General features: G+C 35.4%; 1 protein-coding gene across 4 annotated transcripts in view; it reads left to right on the top strand.

The window, feature by feature from the left end:
* Positions 1–2874: 2874 nt before the first annotated feature.
* The window catches only part of LOC110442551 (tyrosine-protein kinase Abl-like), a 71740-nt gene continuing 47387 nt past the window's right edge, over positions 2875–27227 (top strand). For 2 of the 4 annotated variants that reach the window (XM_021486218.1, XM_021486209.1), the window contains exons 1-2: positions 2875–3177; positions 7715–7771. In XM_021486218.1, coding sequence (XP_021341893.1) covers positions 3075–3177; positions 7715–7771 — 160 coding nt within the window. In that variant the 5' untranslated portion in view covers positions 2875–3074. The remainder of the gene's footprint in view (positions 3178–7714; positions 7772–27227) is intronic. The other 2 variants (XM_021486236.1, XM_021486228.1) reach the window with 1 other exon arrangement.

Raw genomic sequence — 27227 nt, 5'->3', positions numbered from 1 at the left:
ACAGTGTACCTATAGACAGTGATCACATTGTTATAATGAGCAAAGTGAAGTGGTCGATGTTCGGTTTGGGTGAAGTCAACATGTGTGATATATGTGTGGCATATTTTAATTGTAAATAGGATTACAGTCCGACTAGGAACCTAGCTAGGGATCGCGGGTTCCGATCCCCGTTGGAAATGGTGTCCGTGGCCCTCCCTGTGGTGACAGGGAGTTAGAACCTGTGTTGTGGTGTTCCAGGGCGAACACATTCAAGAAGGGACGAGAAGTGTGGCAGATTTTAATTGTACATAGTATTACGGTCGCCTTCTAGCGTACACTAATCTCTTTCCTGTTACATACTGTGTGTTATGGTGTGCGTGCCTAGTTGAACGAGATTTGGGGACAAGTAGGTCTTTCCTTGAAATTGGGATTTTATCATTTACAATTTTGTGGAATGTTGGTTGCAGAACGTCTCCCCATCTGTATTTTATCTCACGTTTTTTCCTATGAAAATTCATACGAAGCTTGCATATTTTACAAACTGACAATCATAGATTTCAACAAAATAATTTCTGTGTATATCTGACCTGCAGAACAATAGATAAAGAACTCAGATATTGAATTATTAGGTTTCAGAACAAATTAAAATAAATGTATTTCAGCAATTTGAAACACAGATTTTTAGAAGTTATTTTTTTTGTTACTAATTATCATGATGACTTAATTAAAAAAGAGGCTCATTCATGAATCATCATCCAATCCCGTCCGATCGTAAACTTAGACCCATACTACAAATACTTACAACTAATATAAAACAAAGCTAAGTTTGCTTTGAACACAAAAAGGAATTGAAAACTTATTTTGCGAGCTTTCCAAAACATCTGTTTCCTTTGTCAAGCATAATCGAGTCCATTTTGTGTTAAAAAAAACTTTGAACATTCATACCAAACTGATGAAATCTATACCTAATTATGAAACAAGATTTTACGACTTATCTTCATCACTTTTGTTGGCCCAGATGGAAGGGCACAGAGAGTCGAAATGTGGGGGAACCGGATAGGTGGAAACCTACGTGGTAGGGTACCATTTCACGTCCGATCGGGGAATCAAGCCCAGGTCGCCTTTGTGAAAGGCGAGTGCGCTATTCGACGCCACCCGGTCACCTTTATATCTTATTCTCAACCAATGGAGTTATCCCTTCTTTCTCCTTTTCTCTATTTTGTCAACTTATTCAGTGAAATTATTTAAAATGAGTCATAATTATGGATTCCCTCCAGTCCTTGTATAAACACACGCCCTCGCGTACATGAGGCATTCTTATTTTTCTTCCATTCAGTGATTCATATATACTTCTATATTGTAATATACTCACCAAGTGATTTTCAAATACGTATTTGGATCATAGTACAATATTATCTTCTATTTTTTCAATCATTCTTTCATCTTGTAAATAAGTTATTATTCATTTTTTTAGCTCATCCTATACATATATTAGTTCACATAATCTTGCATAACTAAATGTAAAATGTTATATGATTCGAGATATAAACAAACTTTCCAAATCTCATTACTTCATTCTTGAAAAAAACTTTCATATATCATATTTTGTATAATCGTTTTAAAATCATAATTATCAGTTTATACGTTTTCATTTATGGGCGTTTTAATGATATGTACAAAAACATATTAATGGGGAAAACTTCATGCTTATTAAATTAACTAACCAAAAGAAATTACAGTAGCTATATGTTCAGGACATGTAAACATATATTAGTTCACATAATCTTGCATAACTAAATGTAAAATGTTATATGATTCGAGATATAGACAAACTTTCCAAATCTCATTACTTCATTCTTGAAAAAAACTTTCATATATCATATTTTGTATAATCGTTTTAAAATCATAATTATCAGTTTATACGTTTTCATTTATGGGTGTTTTAATGATATGTATAAAAACATATTAATGGGGAAAACTTCATGCTTATTAAATTAACTAACCAAAAGAAATTACAGTAACTATATGTTCAGAACATGTAAATATACACTGTATATGCATTTTTTTTATCTCTTGTTCAATCGTCTTAACACTTTCATCTTAAAATAACATACTTATATTTTCACTTTTTAAAATCATATAGAGGGTAACATTGCATGTATAATTATGATTCTAAATATGCAAAGACCTCAAACAATTTTGTATTCACATACATATACATTATAATAATATATTTATATATCATAGCGGTCATGCCAATATGGATAACATTTTTTTAAGAAGTATGTATCAAAATTGTTGTTTTCAGTCTACTATTTTTAAATATAGAAACACTTGTTTGAAATTATTAGATATATAAAATGTTCATTTTTTAATTTATTTTAACAGTATGGTATTGATTGCTATTTATATTATTTTCTCACAACTACGTCACTTTCAATTTAACTTGACTTTTTGTTTTTCAAATTTGAGAAGTATAAATAGATAGCTAACTATTTAAACTAGTAACTTTATTGGTAACGGCTTTTAAACCATGTTCTTTCAAACAAATGTTGAGTTTCTATAATGTGTAACGTGTTTTTTACACTTTCTGATTCAAATGGGTGTACATGTATTAAGTATTGAAGCAGAGACGTATATAACACATATAATTCGTCTCTGATTGAAGCTAGTATTGAACTATTTTTTCATTTTATCACGCCTGAATAAAATTTGCAAGTAGACGCTATTTGATGTCCTTTTGTAGTTCCGTCGTAAACAAACTCGTGATTCCGTTCTAAAAATAGCATTGGAAGGGTGTTTCCCCAAACAAAGCGTGCGTAAATTGATCAATGATGAGGTCACCGTCATCTGTCGGTGAAATTTACAACCTCGTTTTCGATGCGGAATAGACAATATGGCGGCCACTGAAAAGGGAAGGAAGTAGATCTGTGTCATTACAATTTGCCGCTGTGTCGAAGTATATTACATTTATGAAACATAGTGACGCCATTTATTATATGTATTAGATCAGCAGAGATGTAGTGAATCGTTTATAAGCATGGTGCTAGGAGTAGGGGGTTAGAAATAGGTCTGAGACCAACGTTGTATGAAGAATGGGGGCGCAACAAGGGAAGGAGAATAAAACTGCTGGAAAAAGCAAAGGAAAACAAAAAGAACCCCCCCGACCTCCACAAGGGACTTTCTTTGAGCCGGCTGGTAAGTATCATTTCCGGATGCTTGAGTGTTATAAGTGGTCTTAAATTAGCGCAGATGGCTGATATCTGCAAAGTTATGCGACACGAATGACACTAGATCCTTCGATGAATGATGTTCAAATGTGTTCGGCGATGAAAATAAACGTTTTACTTGATAGAGGCGCAAGTCTACGTAATTTTGTGTTTCTTTCCAGGTAATGTCAGTGCAAGTAAATATATTGCACTGTCATGGATTTCCTAAGTGACCTGTCAATGTTTCTTTGTTCATTGTGTATTACACATCAATGTTTGTGTCTGTGTATTGGACACTGTGTATTGGACACAAGTGTCTGCGTTTTGGATATAAAGCTGATGACAACACCTGGAACTTGATTTGACATAATAACAGGACTTCTCGGAAGTATATCTTATACACTCTGGCTTGTTATTATGACGTGTTTAATATCTAAAACATGTTAATGAAACTGATACATGACCTACATGTATGTGTAGTTGTAATATAGATGTTACCCCTTCATCTCCAATGCTGCCCTCCACATTTCTATCAGTACTCACACTTTGTTACGGAAGTGTTGTTACTGCTGATGGATGCCAACATTTACCGAAGTTTGAACTGTCTGTACTGTAGAGTTCTTGTTTGGTTTTTTCCCTATGAAAGTTCATACTAAGCTTGCATAATTGACAAACTGACACAAAATCATAGATTTCAGCAGAATTATTTCTGTAAATGTCTGACCTGCAGAACAGTTGATTCAGAACACAGATATTGAATTATTAGGTTTCAGAACAAATTAACAGAAATGAATTTGAAACACAGATATTTAGAAGTTAATTATTTTGATACTACTGATAAAAAATGTTTTATGCAGCCCATACAGTATGTAGCAAGTATATGGATTTTAAACTAGTTGATGATGCTAGAGGATTATCAGACTGTAACATGATACTGGAGTAATGCATTCGCAAAATTTTATCAGGTAATGACATTTTATTAAAAATTCCATGCACAAAGCAGTAATATTTTGGACTCGGATATTTGAGCCTTGGACTCGTGCTATTGCTGTGGGACTTGCTCATATTTTGAGAAATCACTATATCTCTTAGTAATGAGTCCCAATAAAATTTTGAAAATGATGGTTTAGAGCTTGCCTGAAAAAAATCTATAAAATTAGGCGCAAAGTAAAAGCAAAGGACAATAGCTTATAGGTATCATTTTCAATCATTCTTTTTCAAAGTTAAAATGGAGTATATGACTACAAACTAGTTACAGTAAATGGTTATATTAACTCATTCACCCCTGCAATTTCATCATGAACTATTCAAACCTTTGAATTGGAAGGGTTCAAGTTAGTCCGAATTATTCTGATGTTTTATCAACTTTTTTCACATCTGTCTGTCATCAATTAACGTTAGAACTCCGGCCCTCTATAATATGGGGGAAATATGCGCACATGGATCGAAAGATCTATTCTTTATGCACTAGGTGGTATCAATAACATGTTTCAATGATCATTACAAAAAGTATTTTCCAACGTTTTCCATACCAACCCATGTTTTTAATGGAAATTAGACCATGAGCAATGTCATATGACTTGTTGAGATCTCGCGTTACCGAAGGTATTTCCCCAACGTTATGACGTAGGCCAGCGAGATTTTAGTCACGTGGCATTAGAAGGCGGGGCTATCAAAAAACTAGAGTAAAACAGAGTAAGTTTGAAAAAACACGTTTTTAGTGATTGTATTGGTGGTTTGAGGCATGTTATGTATGTTCATCTTGTGCATAAAGAATAGATCTTTCGATCCATGTGCGACATGTGTGTGAAAGTGACTTTGTTTCGAAAATATCAGTTTAAAGTGCGCTCCGGGCGCGGGGCGCATATTTCCCACATATTATAGAGGGCCGGAGTTCTGACGTTAATCGACGACAGACTCATATGAAAAAAAGTTGATAAAACGTCAGAATAATTCGAACTAGGTTCAAATGTGTCTTCAGGGGTCAATGAGTTAAGAGTAAGGGACTTGGGTCAAGGTCAAGTATTGATGTGGATGACACTAGTCGTTTTATACTAAACACTTGAACCTTGCCTATGTATAATGTATACTGGTTGTGAAAAAGGGCACAGTAAAGTTGCGAAAAAGCGTGGAAACCAACCGTTTAAAAAATGTTGAAAAACAGTAATGACCACAGTGAGGTTCACTTCCTAATCTCTTGGTTATAGGTCTGTCCATGGATGCATTTGTTGATATCAAATTATCATGGGAAAATGTCATTTAGATACTTTTTGTCAGCCAATCTTCGTCAAGTTTAATTTAAGGATTTGATGATTATTGATTTGTTATTAGTATTTTGTTATTGGACCTTCAGGTCTGTTGAATCGTTCACCAGCTGATCAAGGGTTGGACATGGCAGGGGAGGCCACTCGGGTTTTGAACACATTGCTTTCATAGATTGGTATTATCCATAAAATCTTATTTTTCTTAAGAATTTTTATACAGGCTTTGTATTAAACATACTTTTTTTCTGCACATCAAAAAATATATTAGTGTACGTATACTTAATAAAAAGGTAGTATAATTCTTTCAATTGTTCAAAAGTTTAATGTCCAATTAAAGTACATTGTATTAAAGCAAGTTTAGGAGTTTGACAAGGATATGTACCAGGAGTTAGGGTTTGGATGAAGAGCTCATTGACATAAGTTGGCTAAATTTCTTGTATGGGTTCAAATGCTATGATTATTATAGACTTGAAGGCTTACATAATATACACAAGTGTGTGCTTTAATGCCCATGTAGTGTTTGCAATTGTCCAATCAGGCACAGCTGTTGTAATTGAAATTAGTACTGTGTAGGCATATACACATTGAGAGAAGCAGAATGTACTACAACCAAGTCTAGTGGTGGGGAGTGTCAGAGTGCTATTCCGTATTATACCTATAAAGTGAATGGAGTTTGTACAAGAATATTGCCTCATACTTTGGAAATGTCTCGAATGATGTCCATTTTATACAAGATTGCAGATGAAAAATTTGCCAGTATTATTTTTCTTTTGCGAACTTACAGGCAAGGTTTATCAGTCTTGATAAGGAACACAAGTCCCATTTACAAGATCCTCATGCATGCAAATACATGAATGGCCAGAAAATAGAATCTTCCAAGGAATCGGCCCATCTTTGACATTGGTATCATGTTTTGTATCTGAAAAAGGACAAAGTTCTACTAGTTCGATCTATACTTTTACCATTTCTGCCAGGCTCTAGGTAATGAAATTGTACATCCCTGCAAGGGCTGCCCCGGGGTATCATAGAACATCAGTAGAATTATTTTAAGACACAGTTTAAGGCCAGACACAAGTTGATCCTGACATGCCGAGTCCATCCCCTATATGTGTCTACCATTACACTGGGGTTGAAATGCTGGTAGATCCTTTTGATGTGAAAGGAATTGACCTTATAGCCGAATAGAGCTGGTGACACAATATTATTTCTGGCCATACCCATTATTATAATAACACATAAATTACATGATAAATGGTTGTATTTTCTACAGTATGAGGTTCACTTAGAATAATATGTAATTAATCTAACAGTCAATGCATACTAATTTCTGGTATAGCTGCACATTTCAGTGTGGTCGACCCAGGATATATCTACAGGCAATACTACATGAGGTTATGTTAACTGTTAAGAAATTACAAAAATGTGTTTTGTGCTTCCTCATTACTTGACATTAGTGCTACACTAGCTAATCTCACTCCGGTAGCTAGCAAAGCTGTAATATGCATGCATTAATCGTGTTTCTTTTGATGTAATCCCAGTTATGTATGATTTAATGACAAACTAATATTTCTTTGAATATCATTTAATTCAGATAAGCATCATTGAAACTTGGAAGTTTAGATATATGTTAAGAATTCAAGCTACATTGTACCTGGTATATGAGAGCTGAACAGTTGCTAGCATTCAATACTTGTTTTTTTTCCCATCCCATGGAAGTCCATGCTGCATCATCAGAATCAATAACTGGGCCTATAACTCAGTCCAGTCTTGAAGCTTCAGAATGATCAAATGTTTTCTGAATTTTTTTGAGAGAAAAAAAATGAGTTGCTTGTATATATGCAAATTTGATAGTATGTTAACATGATATTCAGATTTAACAAGCTTACATAGCATGCTAGTGTATTAAGTGTGAAACGTTTATTAATATCACATTGCCTCTTTTCCAGTTCAAATAACACTGTACATGCGTGTATTGTATGGTCAACTTTCTTGAATTTTGATGCATATAAACTAATTAGAACTGGAAAGTTTGTGGAAATAACCCCAATGTAGAAGAATTGTGCATTCAATTCGTACAGATTTAATGAAGTTTATAGTATCAAAATTCAAGATTGCCTAGCTTAGCTTAATTTTGATTTGAAGCTATGATTTCTGTAGCTTACTATTTTACATACTATGTAGGTGGGAGTGATTCTAGAAGTGTTGGTCCTTGTGTGGTAGCTTAATGTCATGCTGAAGCCATTTCCATATTTGATTTTTCAGTTGATCCTAAGGACATGAGTCCCGACAGCAGAAAGGGGATGACAAAATCTGTCTATGGTATGCTCCACCCACGTAGGGTCTTTGTTATCACCATGCCTGACATCATATCCTTAGTGTAGTCATTTGTTGTTCAGTATCATTTGAATTATTTTCACTTTCCTTTATTTGGTTTATTATTTGGTTTTTCAGTGATCTCTCATTTCCTGTTTTGGTTTTTCACCTTCCCTTTTTGTAATCTATTTGTTTATGTTTCTTGGTAATAGGGCCTGGAGCTTCTACAAATACATGTATGTATGCCTTGCATTCTTGTTTCCAGGTTTAAGCACCAACTGAATTTTGAGAAAAACGATTACACTGTGAGAGCTTTCTATGAGGTCCTGATGTAAGTTTTAAATGGCAGTATGGTATTATATTGACCGTTTGACATAGATTAGTGCTTTTCCCTGTACACGTCTAAGGTGTAATTTTCAAGATCAAGTTTTGGTTAGATGTCCTGGTTGGTAAATGCTGACAGAGTTGCCCTGGCCTGACGTTTTATTATAATTAGTTGATAGGTGAATATGACCAGTGACTACAGATTGAGCTTTTCCAACTTGATGTTCTAGTTGTTGGACTCAGACCATATGACTGTTTTACCACAAGTTTGACCCACCTGATGACCAGTATATTCTGTTTATCTCCTATATAGAACCCTTGTGTATATCATGTTGCGGCCCGCATATGTCTTAGACTGTGATGAAGGTATTGCCAAATGTAAAGACCATATTGTTGTTTATTTTTGTGTGTGTGACATCAATTATTATGCTACCTGCATACTTGTTTCAGAATTAAGTCTCCCAGAAAAAAAGGGCAGATCTGGGAGAACGTCTTTGCATAGATTTCTGGTATGTGGTAGGAGTGTAGATGAAATATATATTAAGATATTCTTGAGATACAGACATCTGGTTTCAATACTGTACATACTATCAAAGGCTAGAGGACATCATTATTCCATTGAAGTAGCTAGCTGTATATGTATCTTATCATGTAGTTTTAATTACATTTCATGACTATTTGGGTATTTTTGTTGTTTTTGAAAGAGTGGTGTAAACATGATTTAGCCATGCTACATACATACGTTGAAGTTTAGCCTTGCCACAGTAAGTTGGTGAGCCTTAACACAACATTGTTTTGTAGTTTATATGATCCTCTTGTCATAGTTTGTTGACCCCATCATGACAATAGCCTGGCAGTCCTGCCACTTGACTTACACAAGCTGATGCAGCATGTTGCAAGATGGTTGATTGAGTTGATAGACCTGATAAGTTGGATATTAACCAGGTTACTTGAAAGTAATGATATTGTCTTAACAGTCAGGGTTACAAGAAGACATTGATCAGCCAACTCTATCATTAGTATGATATACCTCTATATAACTATCAAAAGTGGTAACAGTTGAGATTTTAGAGACATATTCTGGTTCACATATACTTTTCATGAGAAATTCTCATGTTTTTGGTGTATTGATTAAAACAAGTCATCAGGAAATCATCAAAGACCAGACTATAGGAGTCTAGGGCTGACTCTTTTCAAGTTTATTGGGGATGACCACAGTTAATTGCATGGCGACATCTCAGTTATTTTCTATTAAAATTTGATAATGTTTACATACAATGACTCTAATACCCTCACTGTATTCCCATGAATTATAAGTGAACTTTTGAGATCACCCCTTGGCTTCACTGCAGGTCATCCATTGGTAAATTTCCCATGTGGGGCAGAACTTCCTGACAAGGAGCTGTATTTTGCTGCATGATTGCATGCTTGGTTACAATGCTGTGGTATGGTGTAGTATTGAATGTGTAGTTGTAGCAAGTCTTCTTTCTCCTCCTTGTATCAGTTATTGTTAGTCTTGATCAAATATTCATTGTTTAATACAGCATACTACATTTCTCATGCAAACAATGTATCCCTGTTCAGCAATCCAAAGTTGATAAACAAGACATTAGAACCCTCTCTCCCTTGTAATTTCACATTGGAATTAACGCTCGGTAAATGAACCATGCCAACTAGATTATGCAGGGATGGAAGAGTTAATAACATTGTGTGTGTAAAATTAATATTTTTCTATCGTGTGTGAATGAACAATTATCTGAAGCCTTATTAGCTTGTAGTTTGATCAGTATAAGAGAAAAGATACCAGGTCGAGAGGAAGTGCTATGGGGTAATTAAAAAAATACTTGGATTCAGGTTGACATGTCACTGTTTGTGTGTCACATGTTGTTGACAACTATGTGTATTGTCTCTCTCTATATAAAAAATTAATATTTAAAAATAATTACAAAATCCTAGGAAAGTTTTATTTAATAATGAAAAATTGCAATTTGAGGTAAAGGAATCAGAAATGGATTACATAGCTTTAGTTATGATGACTTGAATACAAATACGGTATGTAAAAAAGAAGGCAATTGTATAGCAAGATTTGTGCCCCTTTGTGCGGAGTATTACCTCCCTTTGTGAAATTACTTTCTAAATGTATAAAAGTTGCAGCCATTTAGATTACAATTTTATGAGTAAAAGATGTTCTTTGAAAAGTTGTTGAAAAGCAATTTAAACTATAGGTAACAAAACTGATATTGCCATACCAAATATTTGTACCACCTTTCTATGAATGTTTGAAATGGACACATTAGTTTTAGACTTGTCAGTGTTAAGATTTGTTCAAATGAGAAATCTCAAATTTAACTGCATGCTTTAATTGTTATAAATTCCTGTTGAATATTTGTAGAAAGCTTCACAGAAGTTGAGTGTGATGTCACTAAAGATTGCAAAATAATGGGACTTGAGTTACAATTATATCATTTATGTTCACTCTAGTTTTAGGACACAGCTTGAGGAAATGAGCATGTGTGCAGATGTTTTGTTTATATATTGGACTAGAATTGGAACATTTAATTACTCCGAACTGTAAAAAGTCAATTAAATGTCCTTAAGTTTAACTGGACGAGGCATGTAGCTGTTGGGTTTGATACATATACTGAAGTAAAACACAAATTAGATTTTAGCTTTAACAATAACATACATGTATATATTATGTACAGGGAATATGTGTACTAATCATAGCTTAAATATGCTTGTGATATAGACTAAAATATTTGCTTTTGTATTAAATAAGGTTTTTTTAAAGTTTCCTTTTCCCTAGACCTTTTGGGTAACGGAGAGAACATGATATACAGATCTGATTGTACTGTATACATATCATGCAAAGAAATCTGTATGTTATATTTACATGGAGGCCATGGATGGGTATGATTATAAAGTATAAACATGGATCTGATGAAGTTTTAAATAGAAAATGCCTGAACATTAGAGATTAATTACTAAGTAATACATATTACATTGCTATAATGCTCAGAAATACTACACTTTGTCTTTGTAGTCATAACTATTTTTCTACGCTTTCTGACAATATTATGATTAGACAGGTCTTTGTATAGCAGGGATTATAAGCACATTCAGAATTGTAATAGCCTAACGTTTAATATTGATTTATAGGAACTAGCTTACTAAACATTGAGAAATCGAGAAACTTCTCTTAGTATGACTCAGCCCTACAAGAAATCTCTGAATGGTCAAAACCTGTTTGTTAAGTTTTGTATAGAGAGGTTTGCTGATTACACAGGTGTCAATATACAGAGAAGTGTAAGCAGCGTTACTGTACCTATAGTTGATGGTCTGGGTTTACAGGTTTCTGGACCCTGTGTATTGCGGGAGGGGCGCTAATTACGGCCCATACAGTAATAAAGTACATGTGTATGATTGTGTCATTGATTACCATTGTGTTTCCATAGGAAGGACTTACATTAGCTCATTTGGTATTTGATTTGTTATTAGTGGTGATGTGACGAGGACTTGTATGAAGTGTAATTACTTCAGCCCCGTTATTCAATCTATAATCATCACGATCGTAATGGTATGATATTGACACTTACCAGGCATACAGAAATTATTTGTTTGAGCACAGTTATCCAGTTCTGTGTAATAACACCATGACATTTTCCGAATGTGCGTTGTAGTAAACATGAAATATCTGTATTGTTTAATACGTTAAAAGCTCTTGATCATTTGAGGTTCATAGCACATTCATTTCCATCATAGTTATAAGTAGGCAAATTGCATACATGTGTAACACATGTATAAAATAATGTAGTGTTGTCCACGGATCCACAGTTCTAGCCAGTAGCTGTGATATCATTATGTATTTCTTCAAATTCATATACCTACCCTTTATTGAGCAAGAGCGGGTACTGTGTACATGTGTATGTACTGATCTGGTTGCAGCCCTGACCAGTTGGCAGCTCAAACGCGTAAAATAATCATCACCATCAATCATTATCATCTTATATGTAACTGCATGCTAATAGCTGGAATAGGATTTAAATGCTTGTGTAATTTTTCAGTGCCAAGTTTAGATATGATCAGGATTTATTGAACTGGTTTTAAGACATATATTGCTAATTGTAAATGTAATTGCTAAGATTACAGTTGACAGTTATATAGCTGATTACTATATAAACTGTACTGGTAATGTGTAAAGCCCAGACATTTTTGTAGAAGTGATTTTTTGTTGGAGTTCAAATTTTCATTGACATGAGTTTTAAAAAACTTATGTTTTAGATTTTTTAAATTCCTTCATCTATAACAAAGACATATAGAAATAACGAGAAAATTGCTTTTGATGTAGACCAACAGGCTAGCAGGCTGTCAATTTTCCCAAAATCATGGGAGGTTGAATTTCCCAAAATAACAGGGAAAAACACTGCTTGAGATCAAAGCAACATTGTAGTGCAGTATTTCAAGAAAGATTCATATCCCAGAAAAGGTCAAGACTCAGGGTTTTGTTTCACAAATGTCTGCACTTATTAGGCGTACATAGGGGAATCAGCATGACATTTTTTGAGAAATTATCTCCCCTATAACTGTAGGTCTCAGTTCAGATGTTAGATACCGCATATCGTATGTGTGTGTCATAAATGCTGCACAAGTGTTCTCACTGCTATTTTTTTTGATATATGAAGTAAAATTGCCATTCTTTCTTATGGTAGTGAAGAATAAACTTATGGATTTTGCTGTGAGTGGGTATTGATAGCATGGTGTCAAGAGTTTGTTGAGTCCGAAGTTGTTGATGGAGTTGTGGTTAGATTTCGTCAGTCAGAAGGTATCGATACCGTGGTGGCTAGAGTTTGTCAGTCTGTGAGTCACTATTCTGGTTATGCTGTGGTAGTAAGTCAGACTTGGGACTCTAGATCTGCAAACAGCTGTTGTCCTAACTTGTACACATACATAGATGTAGGAATTGATGGACCAGAGTTTTGGTTATCAGTTCATCCAATTCTGGAGGAAAAAGACAGATTTTTTGGAATGTATCGACAAATTGCAATTTTTTTCAAAGATCAATGAGTCATCCTATGTACTGTCTTAGGTAATGCATATTCATTACAATAACAATCTGCACATGTGGTGCACATGTACAAATGCTATTATAGAGTGCAGTACAATTATGTGTCTGCATGTCTTGTTGTTGGAATTTTGATTGAATAAGTTTTAAAGAAGCAGTCCCATCTCCAGAAGTTTATATAAATCTGAAACTGTGAATCATCTTTGCACCAGTTACAGCAAAACAATTTATAATTTAAAAGTCAAAATGTGTTGACAAAGACAAAATGTAGGAAAGATTAACATCAAAGCAACTGTTGTGAGGGTTTATCTATGGTAAGGAAGTATGTATGAGAGGTTTATGAAACACTGGGGTTGGTCTGCAGTGAAAAGGTCCTGTAGTTCTAGCTCACGCTGCACCACAGTGGTAGGGGTAGAATGTCATTATGATGTTTCTGGTACCATGTGTTAGTGACACACATCCAGATCATGTTTCTGTTTCTCTAACAACTGTTAGGTCAAATTTAATCTTTGATGTGAAACTACATGTGTTGGTACCATCAGCAACATTACATCAGCTAAAAGAAATAATTCAAAGTCATATAATGTGTATAATTATTAAAAATAAATCATTGTAGCCCATTTACTTACAAACAAAAGATACATTGTATAGGGAGTTGTCCACTTTCTGAAGGATTTAACTCAAGAACTTATCAGCTGTTGTAATAAATTACTATATTAAACTATTAAACTGTACATGTTATTATTTCCCAGTTCAAGGTCACCAGTGCTCTCTTCCCTTTCTCAAAGAAAAACAGCTGAGTCACTCTCTTCCAAAATGTTACAAAATTGTTGTTTCATTGTCATAACTAGTGACTATTTTGAAAGTCACCAATTATATTTTGGAGATCAATAAAAGGTGTCCAAGATTTCACAGAAGGCTGCATATTGTGTCTGCACTTAAGATCACCATTTGTGCTGATGTCACTTATCTGAAGGTCAGAAATTGTGTCAATGTCATTCCACTGAGGTTAGAAATTGTGTCAATGTCATTCCACTGAGGTCAGAAATTGCGTCAATGTTATTTCACTGAGGTCAAAAATTGTGTCAATGTCATTCCACTGAGAAAGTAAATTGTATCAATGTCATTCCACTGAGAAAGAAAATTGTATCAATGTCATTCCACTGAGGTCAGAAATTGTGTCAATGTCATTCCACTGAGGACAGAAATTGTGTCAATGTCGTTCTATTGAGGTCAGAAATTGTGTCAATGTCATTCCACTGAGAACAGAAATTGTATCAATGTCATTCCACTGAGGGCAGAAATTGTATCAATATCATTCCATTGAGGTCAGAAATTGTGTCAATGTCATTCCACTGAGGACAGAAATTGTATTAATGTCATTCCACTGAGGACAGACATTGTGTCAATGTCATTTCAATGAGGTCAGNGTCATTCCATTGAGGTCAGAAATTATGTCAGTGTCATTCCACTGAGGACAGAAATTGTATCAATGTCATTCCACTGAGGACAGACATTGTGTCAATGTCATTTCACTGAGGTCAGAAATTGTGTCAATGTCATTTCAATGAGGTCAGAAATTGTGTAAATGTCATTCCATTGAGGTCAGAAATTGTGTCAATGTCAATCCACTGAGGACAGAAATTGTATCAATGTCATTCCACTGCGGACAGAAATTGTATCAATGTCATTCCACTGCGGACAGAAATTGTATCAATGTCATTCCACTGCGGACAGAAATTGTGTCAATGTCATTCCACTGCGGACAGAAATTGTGTCAATGTCATTCCACTGCGGACAGAAATTGTATCAATGTCATTCCACTGAGGGCAGAAATTGTATCAATGTCATTCCACTGAGGGCAGAAATTGTGACAATGTCATTCCACTGAGAAAGGAAATTGTGTCAATGTCATTCCACTGAGAAAGGAAATTGTATCAATGTCATTACACTGAGGACAGACATTGAATGTCATTCCACTGAGGACAGAAATTGTGTCAATGTCATTCCACTGCGGACAGAAATTGTATCAATGTCATTCCACTGAGAAAGGAAATTGTATCAATGTCATTACACTGAGGACAGACATTGAATGTCATTCCACTGAGGACAGAAATTGTGTCAATGTCGTACTATTGAGGTCAGAAATTGGGTCAATGTCATTCCACTGAGGACAGAAATTGTATCAATGTCATTCCACTGAGGACAGAAATTGTATCAATGTCATTCGATTGAGGTCACAGCAAGCTGATCAGTGGGATTTAGTGTCTGGAAGGTGTTGGTATTGAAATCCATCCAGTTCCATTTGTCGATATTGGCTATTCCTTTCACTAAAGATATTGATAGACTGGACCATTTACTGGGTGCTGTAGAGATTTATGTAGGTGTTGATGTAGCTAGTATTGATAATCAAATGGCTTTGACCAGGTGCTGGGACAGATTTATCTCCAGGAAGACACTGGGATGGATGTCTGCAGCGTGCGACAAATAAGACTGACACATAGGACTCTGCAATCCTGACACAAACTATATCACTATTACTGATACAATTATGGGCCCTTTGAAATGGGTGATCGGCACATCAAGTAACACATTTGTGGTTGTTGTACATGTACAAATCACATATGGAAACCAGTCTATTCTAACAGTCATACCTTAACATGAGTTTATGAGGTCAGCTTGTCGTTTGGGAAGGTGTAAAACCAGTTGTCTGACCACAGCCAATACACATGTAGGCAGCTTTGATGGTGATTGGTAGTGGTGTGGCTAGCGTCAAACAGGAAAGCACTGCTGACATGTACATTTAGTTTTCATTGCTCACATAAACATGTATCAACTGATCTCCTGGGGACATAAATGTTAGTACATATGAGAGAGAACAGTTGTTTTGTAGATTTAAAGCTTTGGGGTAGTGTGATGTCACGCACCCTCTAGAAGGCTAGAAGAGACGCGGTGAACTTTTAAGAAAACAACTGAGAAACATTGCTCCATTGAATAAGGGGGTCCGAACCACTTCCTCCTCCCCAAAATCTACCACTGCATTGATTCTAATGCTACAGTGTGATGCAACACTAGATAGCTAGGGAACAAGCGACAGGGGTCTGTGTAATGAATTGTAGTGAAGTAAATGTTAAATGGCTGTGTATATGTGCCACTATCCGAAAATAGTTTTTGGAGAAAACCATACGATTGAGATATCGGCCTACAGCAAATAAATGTTAATGAGTAATGATTTGTAATTTCCAGAAGTGCGTTTATTCTAGCTGCCATCAACATAGGCCTGGACAGCCTCGAATGGTCCTGTTCTTACATTAGGCCCTATATTTATGTTTAAGTGATTGACCTTGTGTTGTATCTAGGGGAACCATTAATTTGTATTACTCTCCAGTAACTCTTCACCACCAGCCATTGGCTAGATTTGATTTTTTATGTGAGGCTCCAAAAAGTAGATATCCTTCTTTTTGTAATCTTTGATTGATATAAAATGCTGACGCATATTTACGTTATGTCTAGTTGTGATGGAAAACTGAAAATGTTGGTTTCTTCACTAGGAGATTAAGACAGCAATTTTGTTGTCAGAATTTTTTATTAGATTTGTCTTTTACACAGCCAGCTCCTATTTTCCAAAAATAGGTACCCCTGTACAAAGGGCAATATTCAAAAACACTGAAATAGAGACTGCAATGATTCGGGTACAGTGTAGATGTGACAGAGAAGTTCTGGTTAAAAAGGAAGTCTTATCCGTGACAAGATACCTTTGTGATAGTTGATTTGATACCTTAGACAATGAACCTAAAGTTTGCTTGAAATTGCCATTCACCATCAGTCAGAGTGGTGGTACCGTCCACCGTGAAATAAGCTGTATAAGTTGTGTGCATCAGTGGGTCGGATTGTAACCTGTGCATCCTGTTTATGACATGGCATATTCTTTCTGCTACATTTGTCAGTTTTAACGGTACATTTGTTTGAGTCGGGTTGATGAAGCAGCAAGTAGTGTGTTGTTAGGGTATTATTCTTGTCCAGCCGGATTGATAATGTGCTAAGGGGCTTAGCTAAATCGGTCATCGGAAACCCCAGTCTGCAGGCAAAGTTACTGGAACAAGTCAAAAGTCTAGGTAAACCTATGAAATCTGGATCAGCAGACGGCATGCCAAACCTACAGCAGCTTACCTTAGCTGTAATTATGTAACGATTCTTGATTCCCCTACTGGAGCTCATAATTACCATACATATGTTGCAAATGTACATACAAGAGCTTATCGTTGTTGGGGCGTATACTCATGGAGCTTATAACATACTCTGAAAAACACAAACAGGAGCTGTATATTATACATTTACTTGTCACCTCTACTGAAGCGTTATCATTACTAGGCAACACATACAATCCCAGAACTTACCATGACTTTGACACATCGCTATGAGGGTAATTTACCTGTTAATTGTTAATCTATGGGCTCACCATAGTACTTCGTGCACCTCTAGTAGAGTACTTCACAGTTATACTTATTAGATCTACAGGAAGAGCAACATTGAGCTTACTTATGTTTTAATACACCTACAGGTGCTTATACATACATTATATTAATACTATACTATGGTGACACCTAAATAAACAAAAATGAGCTTACATACTGCACTATTGTATGGCATATTGTACCTTCTGTCAGATCTGTAGAACTTCCTGTAAAGTTTGCAACCGTCTGTCCATCTTTCGTTTCCCTTTTGTTTTCTCTATTCATTATTCAATCTGAAAACTGTTTTTTGCCATACGGGTATATTTCACTTTGAGAGCACAAAGGTACATCCTGGGATGTACCATAAAAAGGTCAAAGTGACCTATATTTTGACTTTTGGTCCAGTTATTGCCCTTCTGCTAATACATATACTGGTGTAGTGATCTCTTTGTAAATAGCACCAGTTAATATCTGATATGAAAGGAACACAAAAAAAACAACATTTTCCATAGTTTCAATGTTGTCTATTAAACGTTGGGAGACTATGGGTTGTCCCAAACCTGTCAGTTGATGAATTGCTTTTCAATTCTCGAAGTGTCGTCAACGTGCCTAATAGATTGCACACATGCTCCTAATGAATATCATTGACATTTTGGATGGCTCACTGCATCACCTTTGAAGTGGCGAGTCAACCAATTGAGCGAACAGGAGAACTGTGTGATCATACAATTAATTGTCATTACCATTATGTCCTTGGTTTACGAAAACCAGCCAAAATATTTACTGTGACTGTTACATGACATAGCCTACATGTCAACGTTTGTAGGTTGTAAATAGTCCTGAACTCTGCATACATACATATATGTTATAATGTATGTGTGGTAGTACAGTGTGAACTCGTATACATATTAATAAGATGGCTATATTTATAGCACACACCATTACCTCTTGGCGATTTGATCCCTTTTCAAGGAAAATGAGAGGTTGTCCACTGTACAAATGCTCTTTGTTTACTTGTAAGATCACTCATGCGTGTAAGTCTCTTGGCCGACTGGTTTCGGTATGAATGATGTGCAGCGTTATTGGCCAGTCTTATGAGATTTATAATAAAGGGTTAATATGTTAATTGAATCAAGGATACACAATGAAGTCTTTTTATTGCATTAACAGGCTATGACTTGTGTGTCGGTCACTGCCAATATAATTCATCATTTAATTAATGCGAGTGTCAGATAGGGTACGTATACTGTTGGAATGGGTCTCTGTATACAACCGCTCTATTTACAATCAATAGATATGGAAATCAGCAACGGGGCTTTCATTGGTGTTAAATTGAACTATCAAAAAGGAGATGTACATGCTCTATCTTATCACAGTGTATATATAATCATTGAAAAAAATAAAAAAAATATATAAAAATTCTGTTAGTATTTCAGCGGAATTAACTTTAGAGTCCTGAACAAAAAATTTCAAAATTCATCAATATTGTTTTTATCTAAAAATGTACATGCTTGTGTTTCTTGTTGGCTTCTGAGTATAATGTTTTGAATCCCTGCTCATATTAATTCAGCTTTATATGTAATATCATTGACAGAAGTATACAATATATATATATACAGGTCCTTAACCTTTTACTCCCACCAGCCCCATTAGTATACTGATATGTTTGCAATATTTAATATTTGATTGTGCACCCACTCTTATGGGCTGGCCTATCAGCTTTAGAAAGCATTTGATGTTCTGATAAACCTAAGTGACTTTTGTGAGAAAACACCTTTAGCTATCTACTGTGTATGTAGTGGCTGATTGCCTTATCTTATCTACCCCAGATAGGGTCAGTTTTAAAGTTTTGATCTCTGGCAACATCATGGTGTGCCAATGTGTGTGTTTAATATGTGGATATGCTGACTCTGTAACTAAAATTTTCTGTACCAGGCACTAGCAATAGGGCTCATATGACAAATGCTTACCAAATATTTATGTACAGTGTATATAGCCAAGTAATATCGTCTTTACTAACATAATTTATGTTAGGTTTCATAAAGAGCATACAGGTTTTGATGACACAGCGGGCCCGACTCGACTAGGTAGTAGTCTTCATGTCCGGATCACAAGTGTTTTCCAGATTATTGGTGTTTGGATTAAGGAGGTTCCGTTAAACAGCTACTTGCTATGTATACATTTAACAATAGATGTTGTATCTTGCCAAATATTGTGATAGGCACAATCACAGATATTGAGTTGTTACACTGTATACTAACCTACATGAGAGCTGGGAGGATATGTGTGTATGTGTACAGGAACAGTTGGTACACCTGGAGTTATGGGGAAGCTGAGTGTTTGTGTTACGGCTCATTCAGAGTAGCTCCAAATGTCTGGGTGTAATTACAAAGGCATCTCGTCCATGTGAACGCTGAAGTTTTACGTCTGCAACGTCCTGTGATCTGGTTGTACCTTTACCTGTTTTAGATGCCTCAATGTCATGTAATGTCATGTATTTCTGTCTCCCCCTAAATTCCTCAGGTATACCTTAACAATCTTTTCTACACACCAGATTCCTTAGACATACCTACTACTTGCCACCCACCCTGCCTGGCTGCATGCTCATTTTAAGCCCTCAACATATCTTCTATATGTAAAATGTTCGTTTTTTTAATTTTCACCTGTCTCATATACATCTTATTTTCTAAACACAAAACAATACAGTGAAACTTCCCTAAATGAAATATCGCAGGGACAATACTTTAGAATTGACAGATTTTCAATTTATACAGGTTCAGTAAACAGAAAAATTGAGGATTTTAACCCACAGTTCAATGACTGGTTAGGGTAGGTTTTTGGATTATGATGATAATAATCCATTGTTAATTTCATAGGTCAACATGTTTGAGATGCCATATGTTTTGGGCATCGCCCCCACTCGTACCATGTCCAGTTGACCAATAATCAATTCTCAATGTCACACTGACCCTCCCCATCCCCATATTAGACACCTCCAGATCCTCCCCCATTCCATCCCAACAAAAGTGTGTCCCTGAGATTGGTGTCGAGTACTATGGCTAGGCTGTAGAAATACCACCCACGTACCTTCCCTCACTACAAACCCCCAGAAGACCTGCACCTTTCCATCCACCTGTATATGTATAGCTGGAGTTTCCTAAATGACCAGCTCGTGGTGTCCTATACACAGTATCTGACCTCCCTGACTTTAATGACACTGTCAATGTCCACCTCATCATTGTCTCTATGGACAAGCCCAGCATGTTGATGTTCGGGGTTCCTCCCTCTGTAGACAGAAATCACCCGATAGCCAAATCAGCTTTAATTAACCCTTCCACCTCTCCCACTCATGTGCTCTGCTATTCATTGAAACACAAAACCCCATCTGCAAATTAAGGATGTTTTTTTCTAAAGCTTGAGAAAATAATGTGCTATATATAAATTCTTGAGTATAGTTTTAACATTATTTCACAATCTTTGAAAGTCAATAAATATCATCTGCCTTGACCTAGTTTTACAAGAAAGCTTGTTTTATTGCAGAAAATATGCTATGATAAGGAAGAGTTTGTAGCTTATACAATTTCTTGTTTTTATGACCACTTTTTTGGAATAATTACCTATGAAAATGTTTTTTAAAACTGTCAAAATATAGCTTGTCTCTCCATCTATCTGTGCTGGTTACTTATGAGGTCCCAATAATTTCATCATCCGACACATTTATGTCAATTTTGATTCAATGTTAACTCTAGACCGAAGCTGGAGGCCTTTTTGCTAAGTAGAAGGACCAAGTGTAAACACTGGTGTAAAAGTGTCTTCAATCTGAAGTTAAACCCCAGGCTATGTCAGTTCTAACTGTCGACTGAAAGTATGGTTAGCTTTTACGAGTTGTTAGCTTTAAATTTAGTGAATTTGTTAATTACCTGTGTAGCAATTTGAATCTTAAAATGCAATATCTTTAAAAATATGCTGATGCCATTGTTATATATCTCCGAAAAACATGTTTTTAAATTGTTATTCCGTAGATTTGATATTAGAACATCAGCTCAGCTAATGGGTGATATAAATGTAATGGTAAAAGAGATTTGCTCCTACTTAATCACTTGACTTTGTATGTGGTATAGAGATATCTGATTGTGCATGTACAGGGTGCCCAGGGGTGATATTGATGCTTGCCCCCAGGGGTCAGGCTGTGGTTGGTAGTGATGTGTAGGTGTCTGTCACTACCTAAATCATTATTGATAGGTTTATACTGATGAACCAACATGTCTGTTCATCTGAATCAAGTACATTTTCTTTGTCAACATAAACCTATTCAACTACTGTATTTGAATTACCCTGTTCATGATGTGTATAACTAAGTTACAGACGCAGTGGATAGCCAGTGGGATTGCTGTCGATGAGAACTAGCCTATAGCCTCTCTATCACTATATAATTAGAGTCTTGGGTAGAATATGTGTACCAAAGAGATCTCACTTTCTTCATCATCACAGATGTAAAGAAACATAAATATTTAGTCAAAATCACTCTGTGTATGTGTTCCTTATAAACAGGTTAAGCTTTGATTGCTGATAAGAATACATACATACATAATAGACGTATTAATTCTTTATCTCGTTTTGCATCAATTGTTTTTTTCAACAGGATTTCTGCTGTGGTAGAGATTGGCATAATTGATGAGAATGAATCATACAATTATTGGCTCCAAAGCTTGGAACATCAATTTAGTTAGTTTGCCAAAGTAAACACACAACTCAAAATGTATGGGGTGTCTTTATTGGGAATCTGACGGACAATATAAAGTTGTACATGTGTATATGTATGTGTGTCACATTGGAGTTATTTCCCCTGGTTTTAAAAGGCACACGCTTGTTACCCAGACGCCAACTTTTCGTACAGTGTAACTTTAAAAATAAAAAATTACAGGGTTTATTGAAACAGTCCTTGTTCCTTAGTCATTTTTGTAACATTTCCCCTTTTCATTGTCCTTGAATGTGACCTTCACCTGCTGTAAACAAATGATGTAAATAGTACAATATTAATTGATAGCCTTTTTCATGTCAAATAAGTTTTAAATTAGTACTCGTTCAACATGTTTGTATGATAATCGGTATCCTCCGACAAACACTCTTAACTACTTGAGACTGGACATACCCTCACAAAGGTCGATGTAGCAAGGTCATAAGGTCACTGAACTGGTGCCAATCATATACCGTCTGTTATTGACAGGGGAGGTAATTGATAGGAATTGTAGGCAGACATGTAGCAGCCTATGTGATCAGTGGTAATACATATCTGATGTGTTGTACAGATCACTGCCATATCTTCCACATGCTCTACAAGGTCTTGATTGATCCCCAGTGATATATCTGTACAGGCTGCATGTATACATGTCTTTGCTACCATTCTGATTCTGAGGTCAGCCTACATGAACAAGATATGTATCTTACTAAGCTTCTTTATAGCTACATGTACACCATAAATATTAGAAACATTAAATGGATTTAAAATCATTGCCGTTCCTAGTAAATAAACAGAAAATATCAATGAAGACATCCTGTTTAACAAAAAAGGATATGATTTGACCCAGGCTGATAACCTGTTGAGTGGTTGATGCTTTGAAGAGTAGTCCTGACCCAGAAGGCAGTATGTGCAACAGTAGCTGTAGGTAGGTAGCCCGGGGCAATGACAGGAGCATGGTGATATATAAACTATTGTGTCACACAAGTCAACACCAATATCTGTATATCTCCTGTCACTCAAAACTACAACAGCTGTATACATATTGGTGCCATGTCCAAACAAAAACAACAGAATAAGGTTATAAAGTTATATACATTTGAGATTTCTTTTATTCAATAAATCAGTCTTAGCTAGCTTGGCGTTCTGCTAAGTGAAGGGATAAAAATGGTTTTTGGTTGAGTATGCACATGCATATATTGAAAATAATTATTCTTAATTCTGATTGTGGTTAAAGATGGATTTGCCCTGTACCTGTTTAGCCTTATCCCCAAGTTTTAGCTGCTGCTGCTGTGTGATGTCACATGTGATTTTGGTACCTGCATCAGTGCCTGGCTGGATTTTTATAGAAGCATGTTCAGGTCTGTATCAGGACTTTATACTGTAACAAGTATAATCTACAAAAAGCTTACAAATTACTGGAAATAAGACCTGTTCCACTCTTAACCTGTTTCAGGTTTATATGCAGTTTTACATGTATACTTCTATAGCACCAATTTGATGTAGTTAGGTTCACCAATTTCCAATATCACTGTCTAGCTCTGTACATAAATAAGGATGTTATTGGGCATGGCGACGGTTTAGAATACTATGATCCAAAAAGACAGATTTTAAAATAGCAAATCATCTTATATGCTTTGTACTCTTCGTTGTGATTCACAATCCTCAAATAATGTCTTTTCGTTTCATGTTTGGTACAGCATGCATCCTTTTCATTAATTATGAGATATGCATACATTTGTGCCTTTACATGTTTCGTAAGTAGTTAGTCAACAATCTCTTTTTCATTTCAAAGAACAAAGAAATCTATAGAAATACTTGTGAAGTTGATGAATAATTGATGTCTAACATGCAGTATATATTGATAATTTCTTTGACATATTTGCTTGTCGAAAAACTATTTTGGGGACAGTTTTTGTAAGTCAAGAGCGTCTATTCTTGATATGTTCACTCCAAATAACACCTGAAGACAGTGCAGTATTTAGCTTCTTTAACACTGATAGGTGTTGAGAATTTTGTCCTGTGTGGTGAGGTAATGTTTCTAAAACTGTATATAGATGTTGCTCCACTGCCAAATCAAATGGATTGTATTCATCTCCTGCTTGTAGTAAATAAGATATGATTTTCCTTGCCAAGATGATGAGTATGTGATACTAATGGTAGCCCCCTGTTCACATTGTAACCAACCATTACCACGATGGTGACTGAGAATCAAACAGCCGGACTGAGGCATGTACAAGGATATTAATTTAATATGTCTGGCAGAGGTTTTTTCCACCTCTCAATAAAAATTGATTATTCCAAGCCGGTTAGAGCTGTCAGGTTGTATTGCCAAAGCTACCATTGTATAAAGTACCTCACACATGTTTGGGTGGCAGCGGCCTGGAAGTGATGGACCACATGACACATGTGATAATCCCTGATGGATAGACTAGCTCAACTTTCACTTAGTTTTGATGACACATACAGCCAATGGATGTACATTAAATGTGACAAGCTATAACATCCAATGTTTACCTGGAAACCATTAATCATAGAAGGCTATTTTCTTGAGCACCTTCTATTGCTTTAAGCTGGTATCAGTACTGTGAGCTTTATACATACCCTGTACATGCAATTTGATGCTGAAAATAGTATAAACCATCGCTTCATCTTTTAGGTGACGTAAATAATGATTGTGTAAATGCTAGCTAAAAGGCTAACCGAGCTGAAGTATACCAAATGTAAATGTAGCAGCTTCAGCACTCTTGAAGCTCATGAAAATCCATGTTACAGCAATGTTATAGAAGACATATATCAGATCCGCTGTTGTAACATGTTTCAGTAATCCATGAATTATTCTTGTAATGAGTTTTTATTAGCTTTTTATGGTTTGCAGCTAGTTTTTTTGTAATTTTTATTTTGTCATATTCCTTATGAAACGTATTTATTTTTTATTTTTTTGCAACTTCAATCATATTATTGTCAATGACACAATTTATGATTAGAGAATAAATGGTTTTTGACAGAAAAGATTAATGAACTGTTGATCATGGCCATGACTTTTCAAGCTTTGGTGAAATATTAAAGACATTAAGAACCGTACATAATGTCATCTGGTCAAAGAAGAGATATTGAGATTTTATCTGAAATGATCTACTCCGCAAACTCTAGATCAAAATTTCCTTTAGCAGAAGTTGTTAAAACCCCATATTTTTCTTTAGCAATTAAGAATTGGCTTTAGCAAACTCCAGGAATAACAGAGTCTTTGATAAATCTAACATTTTTATACTATTATTTTAATTAATAGTGTTCATAAATTTTGTCATCGTCACAAATCCTTTTCTTTCCTTGTTTTTCACCCATATGATAACTTCACCTAGAGATGATAGAAATAGAAAAATCAAAATGTATCTTATATATTTAACTTTATCATGATCAATCATAAAACATCCGAGTTTTAGTTCATCTACTCTGGTCTAACACCTTACAAGATCCTCTCCATTCAGGTCTTTAGTGTTTCTCAAAAAAAATAGACAGGTCATTTGCATCTCTGAGAGGACACCCTGACCCATATTTTACGGAGCGTGGAGATCGGCAAACTTGGACTGAAAACTTTTCAAAACTGATAAAATGTCTTCACTTTAACAATTTATCATGATATGACCTTTTCACAGGTGTGTTTTAAAATGTTTGTGTTGATAATAATTGTATGTTTCATAGGGAAATCAATAACTTTTGTATTTACCAAACACTTTGACAAGTGATCTAACAAAGGGTCTTTTCTGTCCCAAAGATCTGTTACCTGTGACCTGATCATCGAGGTGGCTATGCCATATTGCATCTTGATTAAAATGATGGCATATATAAAACAGAGGCTGGGATTTTGTTGATTCGACAAATTGTTTTCTTGTAATATTTTTGCACATTTTACGAAAAGTACTTATTTCTTTTTCGCAATTAGTAATCAAAATTCACAAATTGCGGAAAATGCGATCAGTAGCATAAGCAAAAATTTAGAATAAAATGGTAAAATTATCAAAATATTGGCTCTAGGTATAAATGCATGGTTATTCACTCCAAACCCAGTGTTCTTCCTGGTCTCCTCATCAAGTTTATGTATTACATCTTCTGTTACTGCTTTGGTGAGCAAGGATTCTTGCAGATGTACTGGTGTGTTTCGTTGTTGTCGTCACTGAATATTGATTTTGAAGTATATGGTAACATCTGTAATTAATTTTACGTGGTAAATTATTGTCACCTTATCACAGAGACAGGAAATGAATTGTTATGGTCAACTAATTCAATTGTCAGAAAATAACAGGCTATAGCTATCCTCGGGAAATTGTTAACCTATAAACACATTTCATATAACACAGGGGACTAGTTTTAATACATATGGTGGTTTCTTATAATACACAGGTAATTGGTTTATGTATGGTAGTGCCCCTTATAATACAGGTAACTGGTTTATGTATGGTAGTGTCCCTTATAATACAGGTAATTGGTTTATGTAAGGTAGCGTCACTTATACTTGTACAGGTAACCGGTTAATATATGGTAGTGTCCCTTATAATACAGGTAACTGGTTAATGTACTGTAGTGTCCCTTATAATACAGGTAACTGGTTAATGTATGGTAGTGCCCCTTATGATACAGGTAACTGGTTTATGTATGGTAGTGTCCCTTATAATACAGGAAATTGGTTAATGTATGGTAGTGCCCCTTATGATACAGGTAACTGGTTAATGTATGGTAGTGCCCCTTATAATACAGGTAATTGGTTAATTTATGGTAGAGCCCCTTATGATACAGGTAACTGGTTAATGTATGGTAGTGCCCCTTATAATACAGGTAACTGGTTAATGTATGGTAGTGCCCCTTATAATACAGGTAATTGGTTAA

This window comes from Mizuhopecten yessoensis, unplaced genomic scaffold, assembly GCF_002113885.1.
Source record: "Mizuhopecten yessoensis strain PY_sf001 unplaced genomic scaffold, ASM211388v2 scaffold1883, whole genome shotgun sequence".
Classification (NCBI taxonomy): Eukaryota; Metazoa; Mollusca; class Bivalvia; order Pectinida; family Pectinidae; genus Mizuhopecten; species Mizuhopecten yessoensis.
Note: the sequence above shows the minus strand (reverse complement) of the source record. Positions and strands in the feature narration are given on the sequence as shown.